This window comes from Eretmochelys imbricata, chromosome 10 (assembly GCF_965152235.1).
Source record: "Eretmochelys imbricata isolate rEreImb1 chromosome 10, rEreImb1.hap1, whole genome shotgun sequence".
Classification (NCBI taxonomy): Eukaryota; Metazoa; Chordata; order Testudines; family Cheloniidae; genus Eretmochelys; species Eretmochelys imbricata.
This window is the reverse complement of record NC_135581.1, coordinates 50417199-50436444: the sequence shown is the minus strand read 5'-3', so window position 1 is coordinate 50436444 and position 19246 is coordinate 50417199. Positions and strand designations below refer to the sequence as shown.

Below are 19246 nucleotides of genomic sequence, written 5' to 3'. Positions count from 1 at the left end.
TGCACGCGCGCGCACACAAGTGATATTTAATAACTACGGTGGCTGTATGCTGATGTGAGTTAAGTCTACGTGATTTGGTAGTGTAGACATTGCCTTAAAAAGTCCATGTGCTCAGAAGCTATAGATAGTCATGTGAAAAATGACCAGATTCTTTAGAAGTTTAACTACAGCTATTGGGCCTTTAGAAATGTTCCTACTGGGGAGTGCTCTCTTACAATAAAATTCACTTTTTACAATAAAATTTTAAATAATGTTGACTTGGTTATCCCTGAGTTTTAGTGCTATTATTCTATTCCCAGGTGTACACACGTACACACACACACACACACACACACACGTACACACACGTACACGTACACACACGTACACGTACACACGTACACACACGTACACGTACACACGTACACACATGTACACGTACACACACACACACACCCCTCCCACCCCCCGATAGGCCCTTTATATGCATGTGGTAGAGATATCCATGTGATATTTATCATCCGCCTTTGGCTGCCTTATCTGCACTCCACCCACTAATTAATCTCCTTAGGACTCTTAGCATTCAGAATACATAGAAGTGTCAGCTGCTTTTAGAAAATAAATAGAAAGCTACAGAAAAATAGCACAACTCATGAGGAGTGTGGTCTTCCCAGCTGTGTTGCTAAAATCTTTCCACCACATACTGTTTTCCTCTAGGTGTATAGTGGTAGTACACAGGCTTTATGGGCATGACCCATGTTATTCATGAGGAGTTGTCAGGATGACCTGCATGTCTCAGAGACATAGAAAGTGTGGCATAAGTAAGATACAAAAGAGCTACTTTAGGCTTTTTGTTAATGTATTGGTACTGTAATTCATAGCCTTCCGCCTGCAAGTAACTTTCCTTTTTAAGGGAAATCAGGCTACAAAGGGGGAAAACACTTACTCATTTCCATTTTTTATAAACTTTTTGAAAGCAGCTTTCTGTCATCTAAGAGTCCCTAAAAATCACAGTCTTGCTACTAGTCTGAGGTAGAAACAAGTGCTTCATGCTGTTGGAAAACCTGGATTTTCAGCTCCAGTGGGATAAGGTAAGTATATCTAGCTCAGCTAATCACAAGACCTTGTATCTTTAAAATGGTTGCCAATTCCAGGACTAGTGATGTAAAGAAATATAATTACTAATCCCCATGGCATCTAAACACCAAAATAAGCTAATTGAAGTATCTGCATTGTCCTGACTGATGATCTCTTCTGCAGCCTTGATGAGCTAGATTGCCTCCTTAGGGATTCTCCGTACAGGGAAATACTTAAAGGGAATCGGGGCTTCCTAGCCTAAAACTAGCTGCTTCTAATGCAGGAAGATCTGTGTAAACAGATATCTTGTTTTGCACTCTGAAAGTGGCAGGAAAACTCTCTCTAATATCTTGTAGAAGGGAGATCTACGCCTGGCAGCAGTTTAGTACCTTATGTCCAGCTCCTGCAGGTAGGGTTGCCAACCTGGAGGTTTTGTCACATGACATAATCTTTAATTGAAAATTAATCTTTAATTCCTGGAGGCCGCAGGACAATCCTGGAGGGTTGGGAACTCTATCTGCAGGCTTCATCTTCTGTATTATAGTGCTGTCAAGGTTCCTTACCCGCTCTGAACTCTAGGGTACAGATATGGGGACCTGCATGAAAGACCCCCTAAGATTATTCTTACCAGCTTAGGTTAAAAACTTCCCCAAGGTACAAACTTTACCTTGTCCTTGAACTATATGCTGCCACCACCAAGCGTGTTAAACAAATAATAGGGAAAGAGCCCACTTGGAGACATCTTCCCCCAAGCCCTACATCCCCTTTCCTGGGGAAGGCTTGATAAGAATTCTCACCAATTTGTACAGGTGAACACAGACCCAAACCCTTGGATCTTAAGAACAATGAAAAATCAATCGGGTTCTTAAAAGAAGACTTTTAATTAAAGAAAAGATAAAAGAATCACCTCTGTAAAATCAGGATGGTAAATACCTTACAGGGTAATCCGATTCAAAACATAGAGCATCCCTCTAGGCAAAACCTTAAGTTACAAAAAGACACAAAAACAGGAATATAGATTCCATTCAGCACAGCTTATTTTACCAGCCATTAAACAAAAGGAAATCTAACGCATTTCTAGCTAGATTACTTACTAACTAACAGAAGTTCTGAGACTGCATTCCTGATCTGTTCCCGGCAAAAGCATCACACAGACAGACAGACCCTTTGTTCTTCTCCCCCCCCACCCCCCCACTCCAGATTTGAAAGTATCTTGTCTCCTCATTGGTCATTTTGTCAGGTGCCAGCAAGGTTATCTTGGCTTCTTAACCCTTTACAGGAGAAAGGGTTTTGCCTCTGGCCAGGAGGGATTTTATAGCACTGTATACAGAAAGGTGGTTACCCTTCCCTTTATTATTATGACAAGTGCATAGTCCTTGTGGAACATAGAGGAAATATATAATCTGCAATCACTGCTTCTTTGCCTAATTCGTGTTTGAGGGCTTGGAAAGGAGGAAGGAAGGAAACATTTTGTGATAGGGATGTTGTTTTTTTTGTTGTTTTTTTTAAAGTGGGTGTTTGTGAGTTGCTCAGAGGTTTGGAATGTTAGTAATCATGGAAGTGAATTCATGTGAACAGTTCAAGTGTAGTGGTAAGAGGCAAAATTAATGCCACTATTCCTCATCTGCAGAAATAAATTTATTCTATGCAGGGAAGTGGGAAAAGGCATAGATCTCCTCCCTCTTTTCCCCCTCTCCCACCTGACCCTCCTCTTCCCTTTCCTCCACCATCAGCAGCCTGACATGAACCATGAATACCTACATCTGCCCTCTGATTTTTGAATGAGTGTTGTGACGTAGTGCAAATCTGAGTGGTGCGGCAATCCATGTGCCTGGTTGCAACACCACCCAGTCTCATTGTCACTAAAGTTTGGCCCAGCCAAAAGGTGGTTGGACCATGATCATCGTGGTCCCACCCACTCCCCAGTTCTGCAGCCTATATTGTGGATACCATGACCATGAGAAGTCACTTCATTTATATATTATAACTTTATTGCAAGATACAGTAATCAATAGCACATTAAGAACTACTGGAATCCAATAGTTCTAGTAATTTTGGGCTGAAATTATGCCTGAACGTATTACAGGAGGACAGGTGTGAGGAGAGGAGATTACTCTTCCTCTTATCCCTGCACAAGAGCCAGTCTCATTCCTTATACTGGGACTGCTAGCTCCCACTGCTCTAGGGGTGTGTTAGCCCAAAGTGGGTTGGAAAAGGGTAAGGCCATGGCCACATGGCTCCAGGCTGCGTTCATATTTAAAAAGCACACTTCTCCAAGACAGAAAGCTGGGAGATAGATTGTGCCTCTTGAGATGTAATCCATTTCACTGCTCTTAGGGTAGAGCAGCTTCATGGACATTGCTGGCACAAATTTGATCCTTGAGCTGTGAAACCCAAAAAACTTTTACCGTTTCCATTGTTGACTTGCCATGCTGGTGGTTTTCTGATTTAGGAATTTATAGGAGTGTGATCATTATAGAAAAATGAGTGTTTGGAACTTAATTACTTATGTTACCATTCTTTGGACTTAATACTGTGCGGACTTAGTTCTGTACGTACATGTTAAAGTGATAGGCTGAATGTTCAGTATCTTCTGCTGTAGAAACTTGGAAATGTGTTTAAAATAAAACTTGTCTTTTAATTTTTATAGCTTCTTCAACAACTGAAGCGATTGATATGTGACCTCTGCAGATTATACAACCTTCCTCAACATCCAGATGTTGAGATGTTAGATCAGCCATTACCAACAGGACAGGTAAATCCAAAAGATCTAGACATCTACTGGAAATTAAAAGCCTGTTCTTTAATTCTAACAAGATTGTATACAGCAAGAAAGAAAGGAATGATCTTAAAGGAGCCAGTGTTTGGACACAAAGCACTATTGCTTTATACCAAAACTTAAGGCACCTGTCCTTCCTTTTTAATTTTGTTGTAGGATTTACTTTGACAGAATAATGTACAGCTTCCCTTTCCCCCATCCCAATTCCCAGTGAGGGAGAGGTTGTGGGGAAGTGTTCATGTGTACAACATCTGGACTGTCAGTTGTGAACTTGGCCCAAGATTTTAGTTTGGGGATTCCAAAAAATATTTTCCATCCATTGTTTGACTTTTTTCCCCATGCTTCTGTAACAACTTTGAGTAACTATTTTCATACTCATTCTTTTACTGCATATATCAGTAGATCCTTAGTGACCAAAGGGCATTCCTTCTCCATCTCCCCATGCTTGAAGCAGCTAGCAAGAGGCATGCTGACAGTGATTGCCTTTTCTATTATTGTTTTCTTTCTTCTCCTCCTCCTACCTATTTGCGATCCTTTGGGCTCCTCTGTCAAAATTAACTCCACCATTCCCCTTCCACTCAGCTGTCATCTACTGCCTCAGAACTCCTGGCTCCCCTCTCTTCTTCATCTGTCATCTACTCTTATCCATGGTGACTTTAATTATTATATTGACTGTCTCATCTGACCTATTGGCCTTCTACCTTCTCTCTCGCCACCTCATTCAGTCTTCAACCCGGTCCCTGACTCAGCTCTGTCACATAAGACAGCCATTCCTTGGACCTAGTCTTCACTAAGCACGGGTCTTTTTATTACCTCTCTTGCTGAATTCCTGATCTCAGGCCAATTGTCAGCATCCCACAACTCTCTTTTGTGACTTTCAGACTATCAACATCTCTGAATTCTCCACTGTTCTTGTTGTCCTTCATATCCCTAGTCTGTCCTCCCAATCTGACTTTCACCCACTGCACTGCTGCCACCGCTACCCCTCTCCACAAACGTACTGAGCTCCAGCCATGTCCCGTATTGGCTCCCATGGCATTGAAATCTCTGGAGAAAAATCTAGAGAACTTCTGCCCATGCAAACTTTCCCTTTATATTTTGCATTACTGTCTAGCCCCCTAAATGACTCTACTACTTCCTCCTTGAATCCATTGTCTGTCTGCCATCTTCAACTGCTTTCTCAGTCCCCTCTTCTCTTCTGACATGCTGCTTCATCTTCAAGGAGAGAGTTGTATTTTGTTCTCTTCATTTAGTGCTACTCTCCTGCTGTTGGTAGTAGTCACTGATCTTTATCTCTCACCTATTCTCTTCCAACTCATACTCCTCTGACAGCCAGCCTTTCATCTTAAACCATAAAAGTCTCCTCTGTACACAGAATGGAAGGGGTCGAATAAGCTTTGGTAAGCCACATCATCTTAAAAACAAAAGCTTTGACTCTAATATATTGCCTCCCCCTTCTACTTCATCTTTCAACTTAAACAGTCTGCCTATAACCACTGCATCAACTGTCTCACCTCAAACCACTGGATCTACTGTAATCTACCTTCTACTATCTCCATTTCATGGAAATTGATGTCACTTGCTCATTTTCTTTCTGGCTGTCATAGGAGGCCTATATTCAGTCCTCTTTGATCTCTCATGTGCCTCTGATACTGTTGATTCTTAACCTGCATTTTCTTGGCTTTCATTACTGTTCTTTCCTGGTTCTCCTCTTACCTCTCCAGCCACTTTTTCAGTGGCTTCTTTGGCAGCATCTCCTTCTCTGGAAGAGGGGTTCAAGAATAGAACCCTGAGAGACTCCACTCACATGGGCCTTTCTACTCTCAAGTGTACTTCTCCACTTTGGATGTCATATCTAGCTATCTTAACAAAACCATCCAGACAGATATGTCTATCTCAGGCTCCCCAGGGCCACAACTGAGTGTATCTTTTCTCCCAGATGCTGTATTACAATTAACCCCACCATTCTCCCTGTCAGCATGGGCTGTTACCTGGAATTTTCAACTCCTCCCTTCTCCACCCAAATACATAAACATCCATGCTGTGCCATCCTGTTGCTCTTTCCTCTGATGCTTCAAAAATTCACCCACTCCACTTTCTGGTCCCCATAGCCAAATTGCTTAGACAGCCTAACTCGCTCCTGCTTTAGCTATTATAATCTTTTGTTAAATAATTTACCCACCACAACTTGAGTCACTTTTCTACTTCCCCATGTATTGCAGATAACATCTTGGTCCTATCTCACAGAGCCTTTGCCTAAATCTGACATGGCTTTCTCCTTTTGTGTTTTCAGCTATTTAAATATGAAATTTCATGGTGTTGTAATTGTAGGAGTCCTGACCCAAAAAGGATTTGGGGGGGTGGCTTGCGAGTTTATTGAGGGGGAGGAGGGGTTGCGGTACAGCTACCCTTACTTCTGCACCACTGCTGCTGGCAGTGGCTCTGCCTTCAGAGCTGGGCAGCTGGAGAGCGGTGGCTGCTGGCCAGGAGCCCAGCTCTGAAGGCAGAGCCACTGCCAGCAGCAGTGTAGAATTAAGGATGGCACGGTATGGTATTGCCACCCTTCCTTCTGTGCTGCTGCTGGCAGGATACTGTCTTCAGAGCTGGGCACCCAGCCAACAGCCGCTGCTCTCTGGCTGCCCAACTCTGAAGGCAGTGCAGAAATAAGGGTGGCAATACTGCGACCCCCTCTAAAATAACCTTGGGACCCCACCCCATAACTCCTTTTTGTGTCAGGGCCCCCAATTTGAGAAACCCTGGTCTCCCCCTGTGAAATCTGTATAGTGTAGGGCAGGGGTTCTCAAACTGGGGGTCAGGACCCCTCTGGGGGTCTTGAGGTTATTCCATGGGGGGTCGTGAGCTGTCAGCCTCCAACCCAAATCCCGTGTTTCCTCCAGAATTTATAATGGTGTTAAATATATAAAAATATGTTTTGTTTTTTTAAATTTAGAAGGGGGGTCGCAATCAGAGGCTTCCTGTGTGAAAGGGGTCACCAGTACAAAAGTTGGAGAACCACTGGTGTAGGGTAAAAGCACACAAGACCAGATTTCATGGTCCATGATGCATTTTTCATGGCTGCAAATTTTGTTAGAGCCCTAAGTATATGTAATCGGCTCTGAGAATATTCCTTTTATTTGTATGTATTAAGATAACAACATGGCTTCTAAACTCCTCTAGAACAGCAGATGGTTGTCATGTGGTAACATAACTTATAGTAATGACTAAACTGGAATGTGACTAAAGATGAGCAAGATTATAGTTGTATAGTATATCTGTCTTTCCCCAGTTACACACAAGGAAAAGGAAACTCCACTCTAAGATGGACTTGTAAGTGACTAGATCATCATAAAAGGAAGTAGTTTCACTGAACAGTTCTGGTTACACCAGCAAACTGGAGGCAAACCTGAGATAATCTGCAGCAAATTACTGAAGAATTGATTCAACTTGCTGTTCCATATAATATGTGACAATTCATTAAAAATTTGAACTAAACCGCATAGTCAGTATTTTATAATAATTGTTGCACAATTCATATTTACTATAGAAGTAAGCAGATTTTACTTAGCTCATGACTTAATTGAGGCCATCATAGGATCCATGTGGACTCTGAATGTTCTGAAAACAGAGATGACTGTCATGACCTCAGAAAGCTATCTGTCTCATTTTAGTAGTTTACCACAGTTAACCACTGTCTTTAAATAGATGTCCTCTTATTATATCCTTTTTAAGCTCCCACTTTGTTAGATTTAATGTTACAATAGCTATGCTAATAATGGCATGGCAGCATGTTAACTTGAACTTTGCACATAAATCTATCTCTACCACTTTTCCTGGTAAGGGAGTAAATAAAACTGGGTGTACCTCACCTTTCTGTTTGATCCTTTTAGATTAAGCTGCAGTCCTGTGTGAATCTTGGTAAATGTAAATTTTCATATGTACTGCATTTCTTTCCTGCCATAACAGAGCTGCTACTGTGATGCTAAGCAAAAAAAATAAATAAAAAAATATCCATACAATTCATGAAACCTAATTTTATATTCCAGAATGGAACGACGGAAGAAGTAACATCAGAGGAGGAGGAGGAAGAAGATATGGGTGAAGTATGTGCTTCTGAGAATTTGTTATATTGTAAATCTGATGTTTGTGTTCAAGAGGCTGCACAATCCTTGCCTTGATTGCTAATGTAAACAAAATGCACATATTCCTAGCAAAAAATGGCCTTCTGAAAAGTGCTGCAGTATGAACGTTGACCAAAAACTTTGAAGTTTTACCTGACATTCTCAGATAACCCTTCATCCACGAAAATATAGTTTCTCAAAGTATTCTGCTGAGGATGAGGTATTTGAATGTTGAAACATGGACATCTGTTCATTGTTTGTTCCAACAGTATATAAAAAGCTTGTGCCATATCAGCAAGTTTGCACTGTAAACCCTTATTTCAAATAGTCTATGAACTGGCTTTGTTTATGTTTTAAAAGGTTTCCCAAGTTGAAACTTAGGCTTCATGTTGGGAGCAAATTTGTTCACTAACTCTCATAAATCAGCTGAACAATTTAAAAAAAACAAACCCAAAACCCTTAACTTCAGATGTATTGAAGAGGTAGAGCAAAGTGTGAAACAGCAGAGACCAAACTTTAAGTGGGTAATATGATTGTATAGCAACATGGTGCTAATTTTAATAAGCTCCTTCATGTATGCAACTCCCACCTCAAATTACTTCCATAATATGCTAGAATGGCTCAAAGAGAAACAAATGTCTGTGTTTAAACAATATAAAGGTTTTATTAGACAAGAACTACTCAGGCTTAAAATTTATATTTTAAATAAAAAGGATATTAAATACAACAAGGGAACTGTTTTTGGAATAGAGAATTAATACAACTTTTTCAAAAAGAACCTAAATATGTGTACCTCATGGAATGGAATAACTCTAAAGGAGTCTGCTGTGGCCAGCTACTAGGTAAAGCAGACTGACTAGTGTTGGAGCATTTCTAGAAGTGTCTTAGAACTTGCTTGCTTTCAACCAAACCCCTATTTCCTGTACAATTAACACTGGGCTAAAGGGTTGTCTTCACTATATAGAAGCAATGTAGTGCTTCCCTGAAGACAGATGAGTGTCGCACATAATCCATTTGAAATCTAGTCCAATTTTTAAAACCATATAATTTGGGGTATTATACCAGTAGCACTGCTTATGATTATGTCCTTTTAAAAATGTTTCTCTCATCTGAAAGAATCTCACAGATGGGAAATGCATACAAAATGCTGTCAAATGCACCAAGTAAGTGAAGACACTTCCAAAACCTTTCCTAGTTTTCAGGTCATCTCTTACTACCTCAAGATTTCCCAGCATATGGTGTATACTCCCAGTCTGGACTCTTGAGTAAATAACACTTAATTTTGTGTTGAAGGATTCCAAAGTATGTTACATCCTGTATACTTGCAGCGTTACTGAAATTCAGCCTCCTTTTAGCAAGGAGGATGTCATCTGGGGGACCAATGAAGCACAACAGTGGCAGGAGGGAAAAACTTGGACAAGAACCCTAGAGCAAATCCTGCTTTTTAGTAACTTACGAACTTACCTATCTAGGTATTTGCATGGTCCTCATAATCATAGTACTTGAACAACTTACGAATAATTATGTTAGCCTCACAATACCCTGTGAGGTAGGGAAGTATTATCCTCACTATTTTTAAAGGCACAGAGGTTAAATGACTTGTCCAAGGTCAGAATGACTGTAGAACTGAGATTTGAACCCAGATCTGAGTTGTACTCTAATGTCTTCAACCGTGACATATATCTCCTCTGTCCTTTTTAATGTCCATGTAATGCAGATGCTTCCTCTGGCCTCTTTCAGATGAAGCTTCACATAGTGAATTAAATGTATTTTGTTTTTCTGTCTTCCATGTTTGGCAAGCACCAGATGTGGATTAGTAAAAGTTTTACAACTTCTGAGTTTCTACTGTGGAAGTGGAAAGTTGCATTTAAGATTCTGTCGAGGATGCTCTGGACAGGTTCATTTCCAGCTTCTCTGGTCACGTTCCCTCTGCTCCCTTCAGAGGTGGTCTAGACCCCTGTTTTTCTACCTATTTCAATGGACTGGTAAACTGCAACCTCCCCTTCCCGCAATGCTGCCTTTTTGCCACCAGAGTCTCTGCCAGCAGAAGGGTAGATGAGTCTGGGCCTTGTGTACAATCACACAGCCTCCCTAAATTACAAGAGAATGTCCTCTTAATGGTGATAGCAAAATCTAGGCAAAATAAAAGTAGCATCAAAAGATGACTAATTTGGTATTCATCAGAGTATACCATCTATGCCCCCAAGCCCCAGCATGGAGAGCAATCTTTTGTGCTAACTGGGATTTACAGTTCATATGTTTCAGTGAATTTTCGTCAATTTTGTAGGACATTGAAGATCTAGATCACTATGACATGAAGGAGGAAGAGCCTGTTGATGGAAAAAAATCTGAGGATGAAGGCATTGAAAAAGAGAACCTTGCAATTTTAGAAAAAATCAGAAAGAATCAAAGACAAGACCACCTAAATGTAAGTGTACTTAGGTATTGGACTTAATACACTTATATGTAGCACTGGGTTCTGCTGCAATGTATCTAGCAAATAAAATTTGCTACTGTGTATGCAAATGTTGTAGCTGACTTTTACCATGTGTTGGGAAAAGAAGCCTCAAGCCATGAAACTTAAGAGGAGAAGCTAAACTCTGTTAAACTGGTTTGGTAAAGACTTCTAAAACTCCAAAGTGAACTGATCACTACCCTAATGTCTTCTCAAATTCCTTCGCTCTGAGGGGGTTTTGCTAGAAGCCTGGATCCCAAAGAGGCACTGTGTCAACTTCAAAGTGCTCCATGGCGTGCCTGTTTCATCTGAGCTGGAAAATGCCAATTTAAATTTAATTTGTTTTGTAAGGGATATTAAAGAATTTGTGGCATTTCATCTGAAAAACGACTTTCACACTGGTGAGAGTGAAAAAACTTTTACACCAAATCCATTTTTCACACTTTGTAACGTTTCTTAGGTCTCTTGCCAGAGGTATCTAGCTAGCTGGTTTTCCTTCTCCCTAGTCTGTCTCCTACTTGCCTCCTCTGAGAAGAGGACTGTTTTCTCTTCAGAATCAACAGGAAGCAGCTAGGTTGTGAGGTGAGAGCTGTTGTTCATACCTCTTAAGAACAATTAAAGATACAAAAGGCAAAGTACAGTAATCTCTAATGCAATCAGTACTTGCAGTTTTACACTTTCTAAAGTATTTTTTATACATTTATGTACTTTATTTAAAAATTAAAGAAAAGGTTGAGTCCTATCACCCTCTTCACTTTGGCACAGAGTATATCAAAGAAGCTTGACTACTAGCAAAATCTATTCGATAAGCGCAGAAGGCAAGCTGTAGGCTGCAAAACACCTTCCTTCTTTCTGATGGTGGAAATCTCACTGCAGTTGAGGTGTTAGTGTTGTAGGTATCACTTTCAGGAGGCAGAACTGGGGGCAGTTGTGATCTACAGTATCATCCTTTGGAAAGCCAGCAGAAATAACTCCAGAAAATATAGCAGTGAAAGCACTGCTTAGCCTTGTAGCATCTGTCCTCTCCTCAGAGGGAACTTCATGTAGCAAATCACACTGTCTGCCAAATTATCTTCCATCTCCCACAGGTTCATTGTGGGAGGGAATTATATGACCTGTTAATGAAATAGACAGTTCTTTTTATGGGGGAGTTTCTTTTCTTACTAAAAATTAGCATAACATCTCTTAAGTCAAGATTTTTTTTCTTGATTTTTAAGCTGAGGTGATTCAAATAAAACAGCTTTTGAAACCTTCTATTCCTGGAACCAAGACTCCTGCCAAAGAAATGGAAATTAAATTAGAGACCATGACCTGCTTACTATAAAACAAAATATAGTTGGTTCAGTATAGTATCTTCTTCAATGCTTTTCTGAGTGGGATTTTTGAGGACCTTCTACATACTCCAGCTGTGTTGTCCCTAAATCTTTATCATGACTGTCCCACTCATAAGCAATCTTTGATTTGCTGTTGGTATTTCAGTAGATATTGGTATTTGGAGACTGTCATCTGACTAGAACGAAAATATTGGACTAAAAGTGGTGCTGCTTATGGCTGGAGCCAATAATACAATCTCAGTAGCTGGGCCAGGGACGTATCCAGATCTATTTTAAGCTTTTCTTGCGATTTGTTAAGCTGTGACACCTGTGAAGCCCTAGATAGTTTAGGATCTGGCTACTTGAGACCGCTTCTTCCTGTTCAGTACCATCACGCTTTAAAATAAGTGGAGACACTGCACTCTGCTTTTCAGAATGGAGTGATTCAGTTGCAAGGTATCCACCATGAAGGTTCCTCAACTAGAACTGCTCCTGTCCCCTCATCAGTCTGACACTGGTTGAATTTGTTAAGCCTGGTGGAGCATTCTGAGAGTTGTGCTTTTCTTGAGGTGGTGGATTGAAGGAAATAGGGTGGCTGAATGGAGGGGACTGTGTTTTTTGTTGAGTGATTCTTCTGTATTCCCATACCCTGAGTTCAGGTTCTTGGGTCAGGAAAGTTATGCAGTTCAGAATGTTATCCCTAACTTTCTGACTTTAAAATATATATAGGTCAGCTATCTCACTGCAAAAAATAGCAGAAAGTATCTAGGAGCAAAAAAGCAGTATTAAGCAAAGTCAAACTGGACTCAGCTTTTGCCATCCAAGGACTTAACCATTAAAGCTTGATTATTTTTTTTATAACTTTTTAAAAATGTGTACAACCACTTAGAGCTTCAGGATAGACATCACTTAAAGGAATATGTATATGTAAAATTCATGATCTCATAATGATGGTACAGTAATCATAATTAAAAAAACAAACTTGCACAACAGTGTGAGGTGACACAATCCAGTCACTCTGACTTTCTGTGGAAATTAAATGGAGTTGAAAATAGGCCCCATAGTGTTAATTTTATTCTTTATGGTTAAGCTGTGAATTTTCTTTCCTTACAGATTTTGTACTTCCATTTGGCAAACGTTGGCTTTCCTCTTCTCTCTTTCTCTCTTGTGGAGCTGAAATGAACATTGCTGGGTTTTTTTCCACAACAGCAGCTTCAACTTACATAATAGCTTTCTTATGCCAACACACTCTTTTTATGCACAAGCATCAACAAGGTCATCTGAGCCCAGAGAATGGTGTATTCAGCTCCTGTAAGGAGCCACAGTATTTTTGTGGGTCACCAGAAATAGTAGCTCCTGTTCTGGTTAAATGCCTTAAAGGATTTTGTTCCTTCGGAGTTGAGATCTGAAAGCTACAGATCCACCACTGAGCCAAAAGAGAACTTGCATTAATTTAGCTCATACTTGCATTAATGTCCACTGCCACACTACTCGACAACAGAAGGTGGAACCATAGCAGAATGTTGATTCTAAAATGGTGTGCAATGTGCCCTACATACTAAGAAAAAAATGAACTTTGACTCTAAACTCCTTGGCATTAGGCTTTCTTTTCTTAAAGTACATATGATGGAGAATTCTCCCAGTGCATTGAGGCACAAAGGCAAATCCCAAATTCCTACCTTGTTTTACACAATTACTGTTTACTTTATCTTCAGAGGATTGCAGAACAAACAAGTACATACGGAATTAGAAAAGGAATCAAATTTTAATACTCATCAAACCTTCAAATTAGAAATAATTTAATGTTACAAGGAGGAAGCAGACGATAACTACAACTAGTTTTATTTGGGATCCCAAATAAAACTATGTACCAGTCTACCCATATTTGTTATGCTTCAAGGTTCTATGCAGTTTAATTTAGTAAGGTCTTTCTGACAGTCAGCACCAGCACCTAGTGGGTATTGGAATCCAGAGTTTCACTGGTTGCTTTGTGCTCTTTTTCATAGATTAATAGATTCCAAGGCCAGAAGGGATCACCATCATGATCATCTAGTCTGACCTCCTCTATAACATAGTTCATAGAACTTCCCCAAAATAATTCCCTGAGCAGATCTTTTAGAGAAACATTCAGTCTTGATTTAAAAATTGTCAGTGATGGAGAGTCCACAACAACCCTTGGTAAGTTGTTCCAGTGGTTAATTACCTTCACTGTTTAAAAAAATAAATGCATCTTATTTCCCATCAGAATTTGTCTTGCTTCAACTTCCAGCTATTGGATCATGTTGTACCTTTCTCTGTTAGATTGGAGAGCATATTTAATATCTGTTCCTTGTGGAGGTACTTATAGACTATTAGCAGTTCACCATCTCTGTAAGCAAAATAGTTTGAGCTCCTTGAGTCTTTCGCTGTAAGCCATGTTTTCTAATACTTTCATCTTTCTCATGGCTGTTCTCTGAAACCACTCCAATTGTTTAACATACTACTTGAATTGTGGACACCAGAACTGGACACAGTATATAATATAGAGGTTAAATAACCTCTCTACTCCTGCTAGAGTTTCCCGTGTTCATGCATTCAAGGATTGCATTAGTTCTTTTTGGTCACAGTGTCCTGCTGGGAGCTTGTGTTCAGTTGTTTGTTCACCATGACCTCAATCTTTTTCAGAGTCACTGCTTTCCGGGATAGTCCCCCATTGTGTAAATATGTCCTAAATTCTTTGTTCCTAGATGTATGCATTTATATTTAGCCATATTAAGATGCATATTGGTTTTGTGCCCAGCATACCAAGTGATCTAGATTGCTTTGTATCAGTGCCCTGTCCTCTTAATTATTTACTACTCCCCAATTTTTGTGTAATCTGCAAACTTTAGTAGTGACTTTGTTTTGTAATGGATAAAAATGTTAAATGTTATGGGGCCGAAAACCAGTCCTTGTGGGACCCCACTAGAAGTACACCTGTTCGATGATTCCCTGTTTACAGTTACATTTTGAAATCTAGCAGCTGCCAGTTTTTAATCCCGTTAATATGTGCCATGTTAATTTTATATAGTTATAGTCTTTTAATCAAATGTCGTGGTACCAAGTCAATGCCTTACACAAATCTAAGTAGGTTTCATTAATACTATTGCTTTTATCACCCAAATGTGTAATATCCTAAAAAAGATAACAAGCGAGTTTGACCAGATCTAGTTTCCATAAACCCACGTTGATGGGCATTTAATTATATCACCTTCCTTTAATTCTGTATTAATAAAGTCCTGTATCAGCCACTCCTTTATCTTGCCCAGCATTGATGTCAGGTTGACAGGCCTATAATTACTTGGGTCATCCGGTTTCCCCAACATTAGATTTCTTCAAGTCTTCTGGAACTTATTGAAAATCGGCATTAATGGTCCAAGCAAGCTCCTCAACTTGCATGCAAGAGTATTGAAAAAGCTGATGATCTGGATCTGCTGATTTTTAAACTGTCTAACTTTAGTAGCTGCTGTTTAACAACTTCCTGAGATACTAGTGGAATGGAAAGTGTTATCCACTTTATATCACTACACAGACTCATAACTTTAAGATCAGATCATCTAGTCTGACCTCCTCACCGACCCACCCCTGTCATAGACCCCTAACCTCTGGCTGAGTTACTGAAGTCCTCAAATCATGATTTAAAGACCTCAAGATACAGAGAAACCATCATTTACATATAGTGGACATATTTATTGAACGTCTCCCTTTTCTGCACTTATTTGTAATTGTACCCTAATCATCTAGTAGTGGACGAATATCATTCTTATGATTTTTATTTTTTTTGTTCCTGTGTATACTTAAAAAAAAAAAATCTTTATTGTCCTTACTCTTCTGACCATAGATTTCTCCTTGTCCCTTTGCTGCCCTTATCAATTGTTCTACAATTCCTAGCTTCTGATTTATATTCATTACTATCAACTTCCGTTTTCTTCTACTTGTTTTGATATATTATTTTATATAGCTACCTTCGCTTCCCCCCCCCCCCCCAACCAGATTGGTTTTTAACCAGTATGACCTCCTTCCTTGATTGTGGCTTTTTTGGCATCTAGTGAAGTACTCTTAAACAATTTCCAATGATCGTTCACATTTTTCTGATTACATTCTCCGTCCCTTTGTTTTCAGCTTTGTGAAATTGGCCCTTTTAGAATACAAACTATCTATCTGTATATCACTGTTCTGGACTTTATTATCTTTGCACATGATAAATGTAATCAAGTAATGATCACTTGTACCTAAGCTACCATTAATTTTTAGTTCTGTGATCAGTTCCTTTTATCTGTGTAGATGAGATCTAATATAGAATTCCATTGTGCTGGGTGCAACACTTCTTGAGTTAGGAAATTGTCATATAGTATTTAGAAATTCCAAGGATGTTTGAGTACTGCCAACATGAGACTTCCAGCATGTGTAACTCAAATTGAAGTCCCCCATGATCATGCAGCTTTCTTTCCCAGATGTTCTAGATACACTAGTGATGGTATTCCTGTTCTCTGGTGTGATTTGAGGTCTGAGGCAGACACCAGCTAATACCCCATCTTGGATTTTTTCTGTTAGGACATTGATGCATAAGCGTTCAAGATCACTTTATTCCAAGTGATCAGTGACTCCCTTGGAAACAGGTATTGCCATTTTTGACATAGAAGGCCGCTCCCTTCCTCTTTTGCCCACTCGATCCTTCCTAAATAGGTTATAACCATTGATTTTTAACATTTCAATCATGGGAATCATACCCCCCCTCCCGGTTTCCGTTATACCAACTATGTCAAACATGCTCATAAGTGACCAATTCCAGTTCCTCTTGTTGCAACAGTATCTCATTTGCAAAGAGCAACGGCAGTGCCACATGCTATAACACTCTTGCTTTGTACCATGTCCACCTGACCTAACGTCTTCTGATTTCTGAACAAGCAAAGCTTAATTAAGCAACTCTTTAAAAGATCATACTCTTGGGGTATGTCTACACTACGGAATTAGGTCGAATTTATAGAAGGCGGTTTTTTAGAAATCGGTTTTATATATTCGAGTGTGTGTGTCCCCACAGAAAATGCTCTAAGTGCATTAGCTCGGCTGAGTGCTTCCACAGTACTGAGGCTAGAGTCGACTTCCGGAGTGTTGCACTGTGGGTAGCTATCCCACAGTTCCCGCAGTCTCCACTGCCCATTGGAATTCTGGGTTGAGATCCCAATGCCTGATGGGGCTAAAACATTGTCGCGGGTGGTTCTGGGTACATATCGTCAAGCCCCCGTTCCCTCCCTCCCTCCATGAAAGCAAGGGCAGACAATCGTTTCGCGCCTTTTTTCCTGAGTTACCTGTGCAGACGCCATACCATGACAAGCATGGAGCCCGCTCAGGTAACCGTCACCCTATGTCTCTTGGGTGCTGGCAGACGTGGCACTGCATTGCTACACAGCAGCATCAACCCCTTGCCTTGTGGCAGCAGACGGTACAGTACGACTGGTAGCCGTCATCGTCATGTCCGAGGTGCTCCTGGCCACATCGGCCAGGAGCGCCTGGCCAGACATGGGCGCAGGGACTAAATTTGGAGTGACTTGACCAGGTCATTCTCTTTAGTCCTGCAGTCAGTCCTATTGAACCGTCTTATGGTGAGCAGGCAGGCGATACGGATTGCTAGCAGTCCTATTGCATCATCTTCTGCCAGGCAGCCGTGAGATGTGGATGGCATGCAGTCCTTCTGCACCGTCTGCTGCCAGCCAAAGATCTAAAAGATAGATGGAGTGGATCAAAACAAGAAATAGACCAGATTTGTTTTGTACTCATTTGCTTCCCCCCCTCCCCTGTCTAGGGGACTCATTCCTCTAGGTCACAAAGCAGTCACTCACAGAGAAGGTGCAGCGAGGTAAATCTAGCCCTGTATCAATCAGAGGCCAGACTAACCTCCTTGTTCCAATAAGAACAATAACTTAGGTGCACCATTTCTTATTGGAACCCTCCATGAAGTCCTGCCTGAAATACTCCTTGATGTAAAGCCACCCCCTTTGTTGATTTTAGCTCCCTGAAGCCAACCCTGTAAGCCGTGTCGTCAGTCGCCCCTCCCTCCGTCAGAGCAACGGCAGACCATTGTTCCGCGCCTTTTTTCTGTGCGGACGCCATACCAAGGCAAGCATGGAGGCTGCTCAGCTCACTTTGGGAATTAGGAGCACATTAAACACCACACGCATTATCCAACAGTATATGCAGCACCAGAACCTGGCAGAGCGATACCGGGCAAGGAGGTGATGTCAGCGCGGTCACGTGAGTGATCAGGACATGGACACAGATTTCTCTGAAAGCATGGGCCCTGCCAGTGCATGCATCATGGTGCTAATGGGGCAGGTTCATGCTGTGGAACGCCGATTCTGGGCTCGAGAAACAAGCACAGACTGGTGGGACCGCATAGTGTTGCAGGTCTGGGACGACTCCCAGTGGCTGCGAAACTTTCGCATGCTTTAGGGCACTTCCATGGAACTTTGTGACTTGCTTTCCCCTGCCCTGAAGCGCATGAATACCAAGATGAGAGCAGCCCTCACAGTTGAGAAGCGAGTGGCGATAGCCCTGTGGAAGCTTGCAACGCCAGACAGCTACCGGTCAGTTGGGAATCAATTTGGAGTGGGCAAATCTACTGTGGGGGCTGCTGTGATGCAAGTAGCCCACGCAATCAAAGATCTGCTGATATCAAGGGTAGTAACCCTGGGAAATGTGCAGGTCATAGTGGATGGCTTTGCTGCAATGGGATTCCCTAACTGTGGTGGGGCCATAGACGGAACCCATATCCCTATTTTGGCACTGGAGCACCAAGCTGGCGAGTACATAAACCGCAAGGGGTACTTTTCAATAGAGCTGCAAGCTCTGATGGATCACAAGGGACGTTTCACCAACATCAACGTGGGATGGCCGGGAAAGGTACATGACGCTCGCATCTTCAGGAACTCTGGTCTGTTTCAAAAGCTGCAGGAAGGGACTTTATTCCCAGACCAGAAAATAACTGTTGGGGATGTTGAAATGCCTATATGTATCCTTGGGGACCCAGCTTACCCCTTAATGCCATGGCTCATGAAGCCGTACACAGGCAGCCTGGACAGTAGTCAGGACCTGTTCAACTACAGACTGAGCAAGTGCAGAATGGTGGTAGAATGTGCATTTGGACGTTTAAAGGCGTGCTGGCGCAGTTTACTGACTTGCTTAGACCTCAGCGAAACCAATATTCCCACTGTTGTTACTGCTTGCTGTGTGCTCCACAATATCTGTGAAAGTAAGAGGGAGACGTTTATGGCGGGGTGGGAGGTTGAGGCAAATCGCGGTTAGAAGAGCACAGGAGGGCGCGGTACGCATCAGAGAAGCTTTGAAAACCAGTTTCATGACTGGCCAGGCTACGGTGTGAAAGTTCTTTGTTTCTCCTTGATGAACCCTTCCCTCCCCCCCGCCCCTTGGTTCACTCTACTTCCCTGTAAGCTAACCACCCTCCCCTCCTCCCTTCGATCATTGCTTGCAGAGGCAATAAAGTCATTGT

General features: G+C 41.3%; 1 protein-coding gene across 3 annotated transcripts in view; it reads left to right on the top strand.

The window, feature by feature from the left end:
* UBE2Q2 (ubiquitin conjugating enzyme E2 Q2) overlaps nucleotides 1–19246 on the top strand; it is a 77081-nt gene that overhangs the window by 32300 nt on the left and 25535 nt on the right. For 2 of the 3 annotated variants that reach the window (XM_077828015.1, XM_077828013.1), the window contains exons 3-5: nucleotides 3707–3811; nucleotides 7879–7935; nucleotides 10241–10381. In XM_077828015.1, the coding sequence (XP_077684141.1) occupies nucleotides 3707–3811; nucleotides 7879–7935; nucleotides 10241–10381 (303 nt within the window). The remainder of the gene's footprint in view (nucleotides 1–3706; nucleotides 3812–7878; nucleotides 7936–10240; nucleotides 10382–19246) is intronic. The other variant, XM_077828014.1, reaches the window with a different exon arrangement.